General features: G+C 44.2%; 1 protein-coding gene across 5 annotated transcripts in view; it reads right to left on the bottom strand.

The window, feature by feature from the left end:
* Positions 1 to 18,073, bottom strand: part of PREX1 (phosphatidylinositol-3,4,5-trisphosphate dependent Rac exchange factor 1) — a 338,510-nt gene that overhangs the window by 40,055 nt on the left and 280,382 nt on the right. For all 5 annotated transcript variants that reach the window (XM_053247478.1, XM_053247480.1, XM_053247479.1 and 2 more), the window contains 4 exons: positions 17,496 to 17,670; positions 12,202 to 12,389; positions 10,575 to 10,739; positions 1,940 to 2,150 (listed from right to left, as the gene is read on the bottom strand). In XM_053247478.1, the coding sequence (XP_053103453.1) occupies positions 1,940 to 2,150; positions 10,575 to 10,739; positions 12,202 to 12,389; positions 17,496 to 17,670 (739 nt within the window). The remainder of the gene's footprint in view (positions 1 to 1,939; positions 2,151 to 10,574; positions 10,740 to 12,201; positions 12,390 to 17,495; positions 17,671 to 18,073) is intronic.

Genomic DNA, 18,073 nt, shown 5'->3' with positions numbered 1-18,073 from the left:
GCAATATCAGGTCAATTTAACTTCTTTTCTAAACAGTTGACATAAGCATCATGCAACAGCAGAGCAGAGCAGGTGGTTTAGCATTAATTGAAGGCAATGCCCTTCACACTGGTTTTGTTTACTTTATTCCAAACAGCAGAATAGTGAAATAATTGAATAGCAGAAGGAAAGAACAGAGGCAGGAAAATTGGGATTTCTATAAAGTGGCTTCCCTCTAATCACTGCAGATCACTTCATGTCTTGGGTAGAGATAGTGGCTGACATACTGCACAAGGGAACATCAGCTAGGGGTGTGCACAAAGCATTTGTGCACACTTGCTGGGGCAGCGAGCAGGCCTTTTAAAAAGAGGAAGGCAAATCTTACCTGCCCCCCCGTCACTCCCCCCCCCGCAGCGCTGTCAGTATTGAATGCCATGCCATGCCGCATGGCTGCAGTGCTGTTCCCAGCAGCCTGAGGGCAGCGTTGGCACACATATGGCATCCGCACACAAAGAGATGCCATTTGCCCCCTGTGGGCAGCTGGGAGCAGCACTGCAACCCCGCAGGAGCAGCATTCAATACCAACAGTGGCACAGTGTGGGGTGGGAGCGATGGAGGGGCAGGTAAGACATGCCTTCTTCCTTTTAAAGTGTCTGTTCGCCGCCTGATGAAATGATTCCGCTGGGGCAGCGCGAAGCGTTTCGGTGCCTCGAATTAGAAGTGCTGAAACGCTTTGTGCACATTTCTAACTTCAGCCCAGTAATGTTGCAGGAACAATGTTACACTAGAGTAAGCCCATTATTTTCAATCGGCTTTCTCTTGTGTAATGCTATTTGCATAGTTTGCTGGGACGCCCACCCTCATCCAAATGCTGAGAACACAATCTGGGTAGGGCACACCCATCCTAGCCAACTCCTGCCTCTCATGTGATCTCTCTTCCAATATTCTACCTTGCTTTTCAAGTTCACACAACTGCAGATTGGGAGAATGCACAGCTCTCCGACCTTGGCTGGGCACTCCTCTGACTCTGTTTAGGATTGTGTGAACAGCCTATCTACCAATATCAAGGCTCAACCAGACTTTCACCAGAAGGAGACCCTATTGAAGGAGAAGAAACCCACTCCAACATGGATCTCCAAAACTCAGCTTCAGCCTTTCGATTCTTCAGAGCCAGAATGGCTGGAACCAATCACTCTCTTGGAGGAGCACTGGGTACCCAGTGCCCTCCTGCAGAGCTCCTGCCCTTCTTTAGAACCCCCTCAATCATTCTTGAGTCTCACGGAGTGGAGGCAACTCTGTGCCAGGGCTGAGCTCCAGATTGGAAGGCAGAGTGTACACCTACCTACTCAGGGCCTCCCTCTCAATGACCCTACTCTGGAGGACGGGGACATTAGCTCAGGTGCCTCCTCTAGAGCAGGACTGGCCTAAGGATCAAAGGAGGGGTGGGGCTCTTGCTGGCTCTAAACACCTTCAACAGCACCAGCCTTTTGTTGGTTCAACAGCACCTTTCGAAAGTCATCTGCCTTGCTTGATCTGGTTTCGGACAACCACGAGGGCTAGAATTTTGTTAGTTCATTCATTCATTCGATTTCGATTTCATTCATTCATTCGATTTCTATACCTAATTAGTTGTAATTAGGAGGCTGATATCTGTACTAATGTCTGTGCTGGAAATCAGATTCTGTGACATATGGTGCAACCACAGCCATGGTTTAGATACATGGCTCTTACAGACTCTTACACATGTGCCTAACAGTTTATCTCTAGTCTCACTCCAGTCAACTAGCTATGCTCAACTCCAACTATATTCTTGTGCCATTTGACAGTGTCAGATGCTTGGACTGAAACTTTGCAGTCTGCCAGTCATCATGGTACAAGCTCTTCTTGAGTTTGCTCTTGAACCACAACTGATGGTTACATTCCAACAGCAGCACTATAGCCTCTTAGAGCTAGCCAGCACCTTGTTCTGGATCAAGGCCAATAATAGAAGGCTTCCGTCCAATGCGAATGCTGAACGACCTTGCCATTGAGGTAGTGTTTTTGGGGTATGACACTTCCATGCGGTTAATGTGGCAGTTGGTGGGGCAGAAATCCATACTCTTCAGGGGGTGAGGGTCCATTGTGGCTTGCTTGAAGGATGGGCTCACCTTCGTTTTCAACTCATCTGAAAACTAGGAAAGAGAAAATTATTTATTTTATTTGTACAAACACACTAGTCCACAAACTATTTATGACAGAAACAACAATACTCCTTTTCTTTATTTCTACTAACATATCCAGAGAAAAATAAAATTAACCCTCTGTTACCCTCTTTCCAAAGATTCACAAGAAAAAAGATACAGGGCACTACGACAAATCCCTGCTTAAGTTTACTTAAGTAATACTCAGAGAGGCTCAAAGAGCCCTGAAAATACCAATGAAGATGGGAAAGCTTAAATGGGACACTGTTCTTGAAAGCATCATATTTGTAATCAATATGAGATATAAAATCTTGTCTATGAACCATTATTTTTTTAAAAAATCTGCAATAAGAAAAGCCAAAGTATGTGCTCAGAAGTTGAAAATTTGCAACATGGGTATAGTTTTCAAAAATTAAGGAAATGAGCAATGCACTCTGCTTAATACTGGCTGTAGAATCAGTCTAATTTTGAATATTTTGTGATAGTTTACAAGGCAATGGAGTAAAAACACTGAAACAGTGAGGGTATGAAGGATTCCAAGAGGCTAGGACCCATAATACCATCACAATCCCAACAGTGCTAACTAATTTAAAATAGTACTTTACGCTCTGTGGTTACTGGGAAGAATCCTGAAGGAATTCTACTGAAAATATCAAATTATAGAATTTCCAAGGCCTGTGTCAGCTGAAGAACACTTAATTTCCAAGCCATTATATAGTAATTGTAAACTAGGGTTCTGATCCAAAAGAGTGCACTAGGAAGAGCTGGATCCAAAAAAGCATGGAACACCACCCTCCCCGCCCCCCGCCCCAGCCCCTGTTTAAAGCTGGAATCCCATTAATCAACTGTCACTTCACTCCCTCTCCCAAATACCTGGGCTGACATCCAGTCTAATGTTGCACTAGTGCAATGAACAAAATCGCACACATGCTAGAAGGTTACTGAGCTGCATGAAGTTATGCCATCTCTTGCACTCTTGTTGCATTTGCACAACTGTTCCCTGCAACATATATGGACTGAGAAAGAGGTTTCACAGCAGGAGGCACAGCACAGGTTGTGCACCTTGTTGTGCAAGCACAACACAAGTCTGGAATGCAAACTCCTGACTTATTGGAACCAGCTAAGTTTGTGGAATTAACTTAGTTGAAACTAAGTTTCATTTGGATTAGCACAACATGTTTGTACAACAGCCACAATAATAATAATAAACAATTGGACAAAATAACTAAATACAGACATTCAGATTGAAATTGAACGGCTCTGGAAAAAGAAAACAATAGTGGTGCCAATAGTTGTTGTTGCCCTTGGTGCAGTACCAAAAGAACTTGAGCACCATCTTGAAACCTTGGGCATCGATAAAATTACAACACATCGGCTACACAAGGCCACACTACTCGGGACAGCACAAATCCTATGACGATATCTTTAATTTTCCTTTAGTTATCTTAGACCCTTGGAAAAGGCCCGATAATTAAAGTACCAAATCCAGTCAATAACATCTGGTAGACAGTGTGTAAATAGCATCATCATCATCATCATCATCATCATCATCATCATCATCATCATCCGCTTAACCGGAAAAAATATATGAAAAACACCAACAAGGAAATAATGATCTGCTATTACAAGTCTAGTCCAACTAGAAGAGGTTATTTTAAAAGAATGTACCAAATTTGGAAAGAGAAGCATCCAGATACAGAAATAACAGAACAAAGGCTGGCAGACCAGAAAAGATTCATAATAAGAAATAAAGTATTCACAGAAGTTCAGCTGGAAGAACTGCAAAGAGCAACACAGGCTCAAGATATGGAAGAAGAATTACCATCATCTGAAGAAGTTGCTCAGGCGCAGGTGGAGGAGGTGTCGGAAATAGAGGGTGCCACTGTTGCTGAACTGTTTCAAAATCAAAACCAGGCAACCTCCCCTTTGCCTTCACCTCAAAAACCCGAATGCCGTTTAACAGAAAAGCAACAAGAACTAAAGCAAAAAATAACTGAGCACATGAACCAAGCAACCACCAGGGTTCATCTTCCAGCTCTAAAAACAGTTGCCAAAAAACAACTTGCTCAGGCATTATTTATTTATTTATTTGATTTATATACCGCCCTTCCAAAATGGCTCAGGGCGGTTTACAATTAAAACAGAAAACATTAAAAACAATTAAAACAGAGATACAAATATAAATAGCAATTTAAAACAACTTAAAAAACAATTAAACTATCAAAACAATTAAAACCCTGAAAACCAGGTATTAAAACAATTAAAACTGATTAAAAAACCTGAAAGGCCAGGCCAAACAGATAGGTTTTAAAGGCTCTCTTGAAGGACAGCAAAGAATCAAGATTACGAATTTCCGCTGGGAGTGCATTCCACAGTCCAGGAGCAGCTACAGAGAAGGCCCGCCTCTGAGTCGTCACCAAACGAACCGGTGACAACTGGAGACAGACCTCCCCAGATGACCTTAACGTGCGGTGGGAATCATGTAAAAGAAGGCGCTCTCTAAGATATCTTGGACCCAAGCCGTTCAGGGCTTTAAAGGTAATAACCAGCACTTTGTATTTTGCCCGGAAACATATTGGCAGCCAGTGTAACTGTTTTAAAACAGGCATCATATGGTCTCTCCGGGTTGCCCTAGAGACCAATCTGGCTGCCGCATTCTGAACTAACTGAAGTTTCCGGACTACGTACAAAGGCAGCCCCACATAGAGCCCATTGCAATAGTCAAGCCGGGAGGTTACCAGCTGATGCACCACTGTTTTGAGGTCATCCTCTTCGAGGAATGGGCGCAGCTGTCGAATCAGCCGGAGCTGATAGAAAGCACTCCTGGCCATGGCCTCCACCTGAGATACCAGGGTGAGGCCTCGGTCCAGGAGTACTCCCAAGCTACGCACCTGCTCCTTCTGGGGGAGTGTAACCCCATCCAGCACAGGAAGATCTAACTCACCCCTCAGATTCTGAGCCCCCACAATGAGCACCTCTGTCTTGCTTGGATTCAGCTTCAATTTGTTCTCCCTCATCCAGCCCATTACTGCCTGTAGGCAGGCATTTAGAGAATGAGTGCCATTTCCTGGGGATGAAAAGGAGAAGTAGATTTGGGTGTCATCAGCATACTGATAACACCCAGCACCAAACCTCCTGATGACCTCACCCAGCGGTTTCATGTAGATGTTAAAAAGCATTGGTGACAGAATGGAGCCCTGAGGGACTCCATATAACAGCTCCCGTTTTGAGGAGCAACTGTCACCAAGCTCCACCATCTGGAATCTACCCGAGAGATAGGAACGGAACCACTGCAAAGCAGTGCCCCCTATCCCCAACTCCCCCAGGTGATCCAGAAGGATACCATGGTTGATGGTATCGAACGCCGCCGAGAGATCCAGAAGAACCAGCAGAGTCACACTCCCTCTGTCGATTCCCCGGTAAAGGTCATCCATCAGGCCGACCAAGGCTGTCTCAACTCCATAGCCCGTTCTAAAGCCAGTTTGAAATGGGTCTAGATAATCAGTTTCCTCCAAGACTGCCTGGAGCTGGTCAGCCACCACCCTCTCAATCACCTTGCCCAACCAAGGGAGATTGGCCTGTAGCGGTCCATCGCTAAGGGGTCCATCGCTAAGGGGTCCAGGGAAGGCTTCTTTAAGAGTGGTCTAATCATTGCCTCCTTCAGGCAGGGGGGCACCCTACCCTCCCTCAGCGATGCATTTATGATATTAATTAGGCCATCTCCAACAATCTCCCTGCTAGATAGAAGCAGCCAAGTCGGGCAAGGATCCAGAGAACAGGTGGTAGGCCACACCGCCCCAAGCAGCTTGTCCACATCCTCAGGAGTCACAGATTGAAACTGATCCAATCTAATACTGCAAGAAGGATTGCTGGACACCTCCTCCATAGACCTTGCAGAAATAGTGGAGTCCAAGTCAGGAACACCCGCCTGATCCAAACAAAAGACCAAATCGAGTGCATGGTCGGCAACGTGAGTCGGTTCAGAAACTAGTTGAGATAGGCCCATAGTTGTCATGGCTGCTATGAACTCCTGAGCCGCACCAGACAAGCCAACCCCAAAGTGGATATTGAAGTCCCCCAGCACCAAAAGTCTAGGAGACTCCAACACCAACTCTGCGACCAGCTCCGTCAGCTCAGTTAGGGAGTCAGTTGGGCAGCGGGGTGGATGGTACACCAACAGAATCCACAATCTATCCTTAGTTCCCAGCCTCAAAAATATGCACTCAATATAAGTTAGCTGTCTCACAGGGGCCCTGGTAAGGGAAATGGTATTCTTATGGACCACAGCCACTCCACCCCACCCCGCCCACTTCCCCTGGCCTGTTCCATGACAGAGTAACCTGGTGGGAGAAGCTGAGCCCACACTGGACCACTCGCCTCCCCCAACCAGGTCTCCGTTATACATGCCAGGTCAGCTCCCTCATCCACGATCAGATCGTGGATAATTTCGGTCTTATTCTGAACTGACCTGGCATTGCAAAGGAGCAAGGCCAGATTCTGTGGGTTGTTAGAGCTGCTCCCCAAGACCGAAGAGTTGACAGAACAGTTGGAAGTGGAAACAGCTATTAAATTACTGACTTCCCTTCCCCTGTAACGGCCAGCTATAAATAGATATAAATAGATATAAATGCTGCACTTGCAGAAATAACATCCAATAATTTGCAAGAAACAAACCAACTAATGTTCACTGCAGCAACAATAACAACACAAGTGCTCAGATATAAGATCACTGGACCTGTAAAAAAAGGTAAGTAGTACATCACCTAAATGGAAGATTAGGTCAGAAAATAAAATCGCCAGGCTTAGATCATATGCTACTAAACTGAAAGATATGAAAGACAAGAAGCTGAAGAATGAAAACACCAAACAGTATCTGATCTAAAAATACTACCTAGAGTCAAGGAAAATTAGAGAAGTCCTGGAAATAATAAAGCAGCAAATAACAGCAGTGTCAAAGAAGATTAGCAGATACGAAGCCAGAATTACACAACACAGGAAGAATCTCCAATTCCAGTCGAATCAGAGACGTTTCTACCAAAGCATAGAAGGAGAAACTGCAAGAAACCTAGAAACACCAAATAAAGAAGAAACAGTGCAGTTCTGGGGGAAATTATGGGACAATCCAATAGATTATAATTAAAAAGCAGGCTGGGTGAAAGAGGTAAAAAAATGTAACCAATAAATGCAAGATCTAATAATAACACTAGAATTAATAAGTGAAAGAGCAAAGAAAATTAAAAATTGGACTGCTCCAGGCGACGATCAACTGCATGGCTTTTGGCTTAAACACCTAAGAAGCCTTCATAAACAACTATCAAAACAGTTCAATCACATTTTGCAAGGAGGTGATATTGAACAATGGCTAACAACTGGGAAAACTCATCTCATAATGAAAGACCCAACAAAAGATGCAGTTCCAAGTAATTATAGACCAATAACCTGTCTGCCAACCACGTTCAAATTATTAACTGGAATAACAGCAGATGAAGTAATGCAACACTTATTAACTAACAAACAGCTTCCAGTTGAACAGAAAGGAAACTGCCCGAGCACCAGAGGCACAAAAGACCAGCTACTGATGACAAAATGATTTTAGAAAATTGCAAGAGAAGAAAAACCAATCTAAGTGTTGCATGGATTGACTACAAGAAAGTCTTCGACTCATTGCCTCACAAATGGATACTAAAATGTTTATAAACAACTGGTGTCAGCAAAAACATTCAGATATTTATTAAAAAAGCAATGAGCATGTGGAGTACACAGTTAACAATCAATGGCGAGACACCTGGACAGGTTAGCATTAGAAGAGGTATTTTCCAAGGGGACTCACTATCCCCTCTGTTGTTTGTAATCGCCATGACTCCACTTTCACAAATACTAAACAAAACAGGCCTCGGATGCCAAACATCTAAAACATCAGGTAAAATCAACCATCTGCTGTACACGGAAGATCTGAAGTTGTATGGAAAGTCCCAGTCAGAAACTGAATCACTGCTAAACACTGTCCGTATATTCAGTAGCGTTATAGCAATGGAGTTTGGACTAGACAAGTGTGCTGCATTAATAATGAACAGAGGGAAAATAACAAAAACAGAAGGAATAGAACTGCCCAATGGAAGCAACATCAAGAACCTGGAAGAGAAAGAACATTACAAATACTTGAGCATTCTCCAGGCTGATTACATCGCACACATTGAAGTTAAAAGAAAAATTGGAAGTGAATTCATCAGGAGAGTTAGAAAAATCCTAAAGTCCAAACTCAATGGCGGGAACACCATACAAGCCATAAACACCTGGCCTATACCTATTATCAGATACACTGCAGGAATAATAGACTGGACCCAGGCAGAGCTAGAGACGCTAGATCGTAAGACCAGGAAAATCATGACCATCAGTCATGCTCTGCACCCCTGCAGTGATGTAGATAGGCTATACCTCCCTCGCAGCTCAGGTGGAAGAGGAATGCTGCAAGTCCATCAAACAGTAGAGGAGGAGAAAAGAAGCCTTGGAGAATATATAAAGGACAGTGAAGAAGATGCACTTCAAATGGTCAATAACGGGAAACTATTCAACACCAATGAAACAAAGCAGGCCTACAAGAAAGAACAAGTCAAGAACCGAGCAGAAAAATGGAGAAATAAACCACTGCATGGTCAATATTTGCACAATATAAGTGGAAAATCAGACATCACCAAGACCTGGCAATGGCTTAAGAATGGCAACTTGAAGAAAGAAACAGAGGGTTTAATACTGGCTGCACAAGAACAGGCACTGAGAACAAATGCAATAAGAACAAAAGTCGAAAAATCCACAACAAACAGCAAGTGCCACCTTTGTAAAGAAGCAAATGAAACCATGGACCACCTAATCAGCTGTTGTAAAAAGATCGCACAGACTCACTACAAACAAAGGCATGACAAGGTAGCAGGGATGATACACTGGAACATCTGCAAAAAATACAAGCTACCTGTAGACAAAAATTGGTGGGACCATAAAATGGAAAAAGTTGAATATAATGAAGATGTAAAAATATTGTGGGACTCCGACTACAAACAGACAAACATCTGCCACACAATACACCAGATATAACTGTAGTCAAGAAGAAAGAAAAACAAGCGAAAATAATCAACATAGCAATACCAGGGGATAGCAGAATTGAAGAAAAATAAATAGAAAAAATAACCAAATACAAAGATCTACAAACTGGAATTGAAAGGCTGTGGCAGAAAAAGACCAAAGTAATCCCAGTGGTAATTGGCGCCCTGGGTGCAGTTCCAAAACACCTTGAAGAGCACCTCAACACCATAGGGGCCACAGAAATCACCACCAGCCAATTACAAAAAGCAGCTTTACTGGGAACAGCCTATATTCTGCGACGATATCTATAACAGCAACAACATTGACAATAAAATTCAGCCATGCCAGGTCCTTGGGAAGGACTCGATGTCTGGATAAAACAAACCAGTCAATAACACCTGTCTGACTGTGTAAACAAAATAAATAATAATAATAATAATAATAATAATTTAAAAACCCAACTGACTTGTATGGCCACATCATAACAATTCTTCTCTGGGCAACGCACAGAGTAAAAAGCTGTGCAAGTACAGCATTAGTTTGGATGTCAGCCTTGATTAATGATATTTTGGCTTCTTTAAAAAGACAGGCAGGGGCGGAGCCACCATTGGGCAAATGGGTTCAAAGAACCTGGGCCACTGCCAATCAGGGGCCACGCCTCACGGCCCCAGACACACACACATCCCGCGTTTGATGTCAGGTGTTGAGGGTGCGATTTCACTCCCAAACCATTTATAAGCGAAAACAGCCAGTGCTGTGTTGGCAGCACGGCTGGAGCAACTCTCCCTGCCTTTTAAAGGCAGGGAGAGCCGCTCCTGACCACGCTGCAAACACAGCGCTGGCCAATCTTGCTCCTGGATGGGGCTGCATGGCCCCATTTGGGAGTGAAACCTCGCCCCTGCGCCTGACATATGATGCAGGCGGCGTGGCTAAACGTGCCCTGCATCACATGTCAGATGCATGGAGTGGGGCTAGGGAGGCCACGGTGGCGGCAGAATCTGGGCCGCTGCTTGGCTCCCTCTGCGCCTGAAGACAGGCCTGGCTATTGGATTGGGTAGCTAGCTTCCACACCAGCAAGGGTCTTAGAATCAGGCGTGGGTACTTCTCAATCAGAAGCTGACATGAGTTTGCAATCTCAGTAAAACTAAGTAGCCATTTGAAAGTTTAATAGACACAAATGAACACACATACACACAAGCAAAAGTGGTTTATAATTTTATAAAGAAAAAGTGGTTTATAATTTTAGGAAATAAATATTATCTGAAGATATCATTATGGGCTAGTGACACTACATATGCATGTCATAGGAGCTGACTGTACTGTGCATAGGAATCCTACCTCTTCATAGCAGGCAATCCTTCTGCTGATACTCTCCAATTTTGTGTCACAAATCTGCCGGAATTCATACTGGGGCATGGTCCGAACCACAGCACTGCTGAGGGACATGAGCCTCCTGCAGTTCCTCACAAAGCAAGTGTCGTCGATAGCAAAGGCCTCTAAAATCTGAAGGAGAAGTGAATTCTTTTGTTTGGCATGAACATCATGCAAAGAATTTCCAAACAACTCTTTGACAATAACTGGTGGATGAAACAACATAAACATAAACGGCAGGCGGTTTTGTGCAGTTCTTGTGCTTAATCCCCAAACATCAGAGCTTCCAATAAAGTGAAAAATAACATAAAATAAAACTCCTCTCCCAAACTACTGCTGACACAAGGCCCAAGGCATATATTGCAAAAGAATATATATTGTTGTGTATGTATATGCATATATGTATGTATGTATGTATATGTGTCTCTGTGTGTGGAATAAACCTCCAGACTTGACTACTGCAATGTGCTCTATGTGGGCCTGCCTTTGTACATAGTCTGAAAACTGCAGTTGGTTCAGAATGCGGCAGCCAGATTGGTCTCTGGATCATCTCAGAGAGACCACATCACTCCTATCTTAAAAGATCTACACTGGCTGCCAATAAGTTTCTGGGCAAAATACAAAGTCTTAGTTATAACCTATAAAGCCCTAAACAGCTTGGGCTCTGGTATTTAAGAGAACATCTTCTTTTCTATAAGCCCCACCTCCCATTAAGATCATCAGGAGAGGTTTGTCTTTTGACAAGATCATCAGGAGAGGTCTATCATCAGGAGAGGTCTAAGATCATCAGGAGAGGTCTATCAATGGCTACTAGTTGGAGGGCTGTAGGCCACCTCCAGCCTCAAAGACAGTATGCTTCTGAGCACCAATTGCAGGGGAGTAACAGCAGGAGAGAGGGCACGCCCTCAACTCCTGCCTGTGGCTTCCAGCGGCATCTGGTGGGCCACTGTGAGAAACAGGATGCTGGACTAGATGGGCCTTGGGCCTGATCCAGCAGGGCAGTTCTTATGTTCTGTTGCCACTGGCTCATCTAGTAGCTACTCAGGGATGGGCCTTCTCCATCGCTTCCCCGAGGCTTTGGAATGAGCTCCCTGTTGCAATAAGAGCCTCCTCATCGCTTACAGCTTTTAAAAAGTCAAGATGCATTTGTTCACCAAAGCTTTTAATTAGATACTGTTTTAATAGTTTGTTGGTGGTTTTTAATGGTTAACATTGTTTTAAATTTTAAATTATTGTAATGTTTCAACCTTTTTATTTGTTGTTTGTATTGTTTTGTTGTAAACTGCCCTGAGATTTGTGTTTTGGGCGGTATACAAATATGTTAATTAGATAAATAAATAAATAATAAAAATAAATGGGATTTAAATCTGCTTAACTCTGACTGGATCATACCCATTTTCTAATGCTTGCCCAGGCAAGTATCTATTTCTCTGGCATCAGAAGGGGGCCCTTTTGAAGCCAGTTGTATTCTAATATATTTCTATTTAAAAGGTGCTATTCCTGTTTTTATATGTTAGTCACCCTTTCATTCAGGGACAGGGGAACGTAGAAGTCTGGATCAATACATTATAGCACAAAGTTGAATGGTATAAACCTTTGCAGTGAGACTGAAGGACCCCCTTGGCTCAACAGTCTTCTCCAGGACAAAACATCTGATCCCAGCAGTGCTGACGTATTCGTACACGACACCATGCTCCAGGTGAACATTGTCCACTGTTAAGCTGATGAGAGGAGTGTCTTCTCTGATGATCAGAGGAGGGCCAAAATTCTGGAGGGACAAACCTGAAAAACAAGGTTTAGTTGTCATAACTGGCCAACATCTAACAAGAACATTGTGCAAGGCTGCTTTGTTAACTACTTTAGCCGAATCTGGAGCTTGTGTTCAGTGGTCCCTCTGATTTTTTTCACTTCTGTGCAGAATGAGTTTTGTTCTGGGCAGCAGTATCAAGGCAGTGCGCGCGCATGTGCATTCAGAATGGGGCCTTCCTGATTCAACCTGAGCAAGATCTAAAATGAACTGAGCAGACATCCAAAAACTTGTGCGTGCGCGCACCTTAGAGGGAACAGTGCTTGTATTCCAAACTAGTGTTGCACTAGTGCATGTCTGAGCTTGTGCAACAGGTGAACAACCTGTGGCATGCCTTCTGTGTTTTAAAGGAAGCTTTCACACAGTTTTGAAAATCCCTGTGTCTTTGCACAGCTATGCAATTACCTTGCGCTAGTGCAACTTTGTTCATTTAGCAAGTGTACCATTTGTCATATGTCAGTCAATGGTTGGATAGAGCTGTTCAGCAGTCAAGAGTACTGACCACAGTACCAGATAAAGTCCCAGTCAAATAGGAAGTCTTTTATAGCTCTTTCTGTTGATCAGTGGTCACTTTGGATAGGCAAGGCCAGTCCATAGCCTAAGACCATGTAAGGTCTTCCAGCTTGCTGTCCTGATAGCTCACAGCACAGGGTGGTTACCTACTGAGCCAAGGGTTCCTAGTTCTAGCCCCAGTGACCCCTGACAGACACAAACCAAGCAGATGCAAGCAACTAGGCCAATATAGGTGTCAAGCACAAGAATGGCGGCAGAAACCCTTAGTCCCCTTTTCTCCTGCCACTGCTGATAATTTCCAAATAACCTCTATATCAGAGGTAGGCAACATTGGCTCTCCAGCTATTTGCTGAACTGCAACTCCCATAATCTCCCAATAGCTGGAGAACCAAGGTTCCCTACCCCAGCTTTCTCTCTCTATATCTCCAAACAAAAACTTCCTTTGGAACAAGTAGTCTTCTTTAGAAAAACCCCTTCATCTGTTTCTTTCAAAGCAGAGCACAACTCCCCCACTCCCTGCTTTCATCCAGTACCAAGATAGGTTATCGCTTTTTGTGGGAGGGTCGATCCAATCATTCAACCAGATTACATGACATCACACCGTGAGTGAGCAAAGGGCACAGAATGTAAACATGAATATTCAGAAGGCTTTAAATGTTAATGTTATCAATAAACTTTAAAAAGCCCTGCTAACTTCTGCTCAGTTAACAAATTCATTTGAGATCCTGTCAGTGGTATTTCTTCCAGTCATAAACCATCAAAGCCATTCTAAATGTCTTGAGATTTTCTGGTGCACGAGGTTATAGGCAGTCATACTAGAGATCCTATCCAGAAAATGCTCAGTGTCAAATTGAAAGCATGCTAGGAATTTCATTGACCCATAGGTCAATGAAACAGGTCCCCTTAGCTAAACCAAGGTCTGTTATTGCTTTTAATTACTGTTCACTTGTTGTTTGTTCTATTTCATTTATACTGCTTTGTTGACTTATGCTTTTGTTGTAAAATGCTTTGAATTGCAGATTGCAAACACAATGGGGGTGTCTTTAAACAAGCAAGCAAACAAGCAAGGAGAGGGGAGCTGGTCTTGTGGTAGCAAGGATAACTTGTCCCCTTAGCTAAGCAGGGTCTGCCCTGGTTGCATATGAATGGGAGACTAGAAGTGTGAGCACTGTAAGATTTTCCCCTCAGGGGATGGAGCCACTCTGGGAAGAGCATCTACATTCCAAGTTCCCTCCCTGGCTTCTCCAAGATAGGGCTGAGAGAGATTCCTGCCTCCAGCCTTGGAGAAGCCGCTGCCAGTCTGTGAAGACAATACTGAGCTAGATAGACCAGTGGTCTGACTCAGTATGTTGCTGCTTCCTATCTTCCTATTTTAGGAAGTCAGTGTGTAAAAGTATACCAGACTAAGACCAAGGAACGTCAGTTTCAAATTCCTGCTTAGCCACAAAAGTTCATTGGCTGACCTTGGGCCAATCATTACTGCTTAGCCTAACCTATCTCACAGGGGCTGACTAAGGAAGCAACAACATTTCCAATCGGTGCTGTGCAGGGGCTGCTGCTGTATTCTGGAGTAATGCAGCATGCGTGCCCACCAGTGGTGGAGGATTTTTGCTGATCTCCCTTGCCCCTGGAAGTTCTCCCTGTGGCCAGGGACCTACTTCTGGGTCATGAAGAGCACTTCTGCGGGCAAGGGAGATCGGCAAAAATCCACCCCTGCTCAAACATTACAGCCACACTAGTGGCAGCAGCAGCACTTTGTAGGAAACTTTGGTGCTTCCTTAGTCTGGATGTCAGTTAGGGTTCTTGTGAGGATAAAATGGGGCAGATGGAAGGAGAACCATGCATGCCATCCTGAGCTCCTTGGAAGAAGAGCAGTATAGAAATGTAACTAATTATATTTGCTTACACCTGTATCCTATCCTTGACCTGAGGGGTTCCAAGCTTCTTCACCCAATTTCATTTTCATAAGAATTGAGGGATGTTAGGCTAAGGGCAGAGGTCCCCAGATGTTGTTGGGCTACAACTCCCATCACCCCTGAACATTGTGATTGAAGATGATGGGAGTTGTAGTCCAACAACATCTGGGGGCCCAGGTTTGAGGACACCTGCTAAGGGGCAGAGACTGATGTCACCTAGTTAGCTTCATGCTATATGGGAAACTGAACCTCATAGGAACATAGGAAGCTACTACATACCGAGTCAGACCATTGGTTTATCTAGCTCAGTATTGTCTTCACAGACTGGCAGCGGCTTCTCCAAGGCTGCAGGCAGGAATCTCTCTCAGCCCTATCTTGGAGATGGGGAGGGAACCTGGGGAGGGAACTTGGAACCTAGATTCTCTTCCCTGAGCAGCTCCATCCCCTGAGGGGAATATCTTGCACTGCTCACACATCAAGTCTCCCATTCAGATGCAACCAGGGCAGACCCTGCTTAGCTATGGGGACAAGTCATGCTTGCTATCACAATACCAGCTCTCCTCCTCTTGCATCCTCATGAGTATTTATGTCCCTCTTTCATGATGTAATGTAACAAAAATAGTGCTGAACTGGCTGCTGAGAGGAAACCAAAAAATAAAAATGCCCTGGTTGCTGGCGGTGGTGAAAAATAAGTTGTCCCCCCCACACCACCTCCCACCGTAATCATACATCTTAGGACTTATAGTCTGGACACAAAACAGCAGCTTTATCAGAGGGGGAAAGATCCATTCAGAGTGGCCTACAGCTCAACTCAAAAAGGCATCAAAAAACTACAACCCAGAGTCTGCAAATAAGACAATTAGAAGCAGCGTCAAGCCCAGTTCAGCATCACAACCTATCCCTGGAGGCATTTTGCACACACAGGAAGCTGCCATATACTGAGTCAGATCATAGGTCCATCTAGCTCAGTATTGGCTACCCAGACTGGCAGTGGCTTCTCCAAGGTTGCAGGCAGGAGTCTCTCTCAGCCCTATCTTGGAGATGTTGCCAGGGAGGGAACTTGGAACCTAGATGCTCTTCCCAGAGCGGCTCCATCCCCTGAGGGGAATAACTTACAGTGCTCACACTTCTAGTCTCCCATTCATATGCAACCAAGGCGGACCCTGCTTAGCTAAGGGGACAAGTCATGCTTGCTACCACAAGACCAGCTATCCTCCCTATGCCTCCCTGGTAGAAGTCCAATACCCAGTGGCAGCCAGTGAGGGTGGTGCATGATGGGGTGGCAAGAGGTACCTTAAGAACTCCTTACTAGCCTTACTGCCGATAGGTTCAAGCATGGCAGCCAGTGCTCAGGATGCCAGGTGGTACACTGATGCTGCCTGCCAGCGATATAGCCAGTAAGGAGTTTGAAAGGTACCTCTCACCCCTTGACCCCCTACTGCACCACCCTCACCGGCCGCCACTGCCAATACCTCACATAAAGTTTTTCTCCCTGTCTCCCATGAGCTGGAAATTTAAAAAAACCCTCAAATATGGATGGTGCCTTGATTAAAAAAATCATGTGTGTGCCTTTGGAAAATGTCAGGTTTTATAGCAAGCATGAATGAGGGTGTTAAGTAAAGCCTTTCAGAGGGAAGTCATGTAGCTAAAATACCCAGTGGGGCCAAGATGTCCCAAATAATTGTCTTGGTCAGCAGGCTGCAGCTACAGGATTGTCAGTAAATAGCATCCCACACTCCTTTTTTCTTGCCATTATTAAGAACGCCACAGTTTTGCTGCAAGTCAATCACTTCCAATTTGGGGTAACAAGCTGAAAGACACAGACTGAGCTGGCATCCTACGTGGCACAAGGGATACAGTAATTCAGTAAAAAGCATTGCCCAATGTGATATAGGCTGACCACAAGCCAAGACACTATGTAATTATGTTGGTTTGTGGCTTGACATTGCAGCTGCTAAGTCAATTACCCTGCACGATCACAGCCATGGGTTCAGTGTTTTCTTTAGAGTTGATAGCTTAAGGGAGTCAATAAAAAGCAGATGTAATGTTCTGTAGACAGAGCCTGTATACTCAGTACCAGCAAAAGAACTTCCAAGTAGTGGCAGAAGAGAAGTTTTGTACAATATCCTACCAGAGTCTTTCCCTACAGTCTGACAACTGTAGTACATGAAGCAGGGATGTGAAGATGCATGGGGAAAATCTAGGGAAATCCCCAAGAAGCTCCCCAGTCATCACAATATACATGGGTGCAGAGTTACATGGAAGACCAGAAGGAAATCTAATTTTGGACAAATTGAGCACTCCTCTTTCAAATAACCAGCAGACACTGGAAGTTATTCAGTTATGAGCAATTGTCCTGCTTTGGCTGATAGAGGGTCATTTCCCCACAATTCAATTCTTCTTAACTTCCTTAGTAACAAATTGAGTCAGACCATGTTGATCCATCCCACCCAGGACAGTCTACTTTGACCAGCACTTGCTTTTCAAGGTCTCAAGCCAAGATCTTTCCACACACTGCAAACTGAGAGACCTTTTGCATGCAAATCTTGAGTTTTAGCACTGAAAAATGACCCTTCTTCATCCATTAAAAAGTGTCCAAGGCTTCTGCCTAGATCACTGCCTTCACTGACAAAGAATGGGCTTCCTTCTTACCTTCTTCTTCTTGGCTGCTGTTAAGAGGATCGAGGTCTGCATTTTCTTCAATTGAGAGGCTTCCTTTGCAAGACTCAGAATGACTTCCATTTAGGTATGAGTTGGAAGTGTCTGACTGCTGAGCTCTGTCCTCTTCAGCATCTTCATGAGTTCGGTAAACCCACTGGTACAAACCCTTCCAAGAAAGCAGGAATGTTATGAGGGGAAAGCCAGGGGAGTTTCATTGATATGGCTTTAGGGCAGAAATACATGAAACATTTGGCACATAATCAGTGAAAGGCTGATCTCCAACAGAAACCAAACCTAAGTATGTGCAACCTGCATTAATGCATATTTTTCTCTTGCTACCTTTATCTACACCTTTCCCCCCCTTTCCTCTAAGCTGTCAAGTTCTTAGCATTTTCCAAACAGGAGGACAGCTACACCAATTAAAACATTAGCCAGGCTACAGTCTAGAGAATTTCTATTTAGCCTTAAATTCCCTGATGCAATTGATCCCTCGCATTCCCTGATGCAGGTGCAGCTTCTTCCAACCCATACCATGTGGCTTACTTCTATTTTATGATATTCTTAAAATG

This window comes from Hemicordylus capensis, chromosome 4, assembly GCF_027244095.1.
Source record: "Hemicordylus capensis ecotype Gifberg chromosome 4, rHemCap1.1.pri, whole genome shotgun sequence".
Lineage (NCBI taxonomy): Eukaryota > Metazoa > Chordata > Lepidosauria > Squamata > Cordylidae > Hemicordylus > Hemicordylus capensis.
The sequence above is the reverse complement of the archived record's forward strand: the minus strand, read 5'-3'. Positions and strand labels throughout refer to the sequence as shown.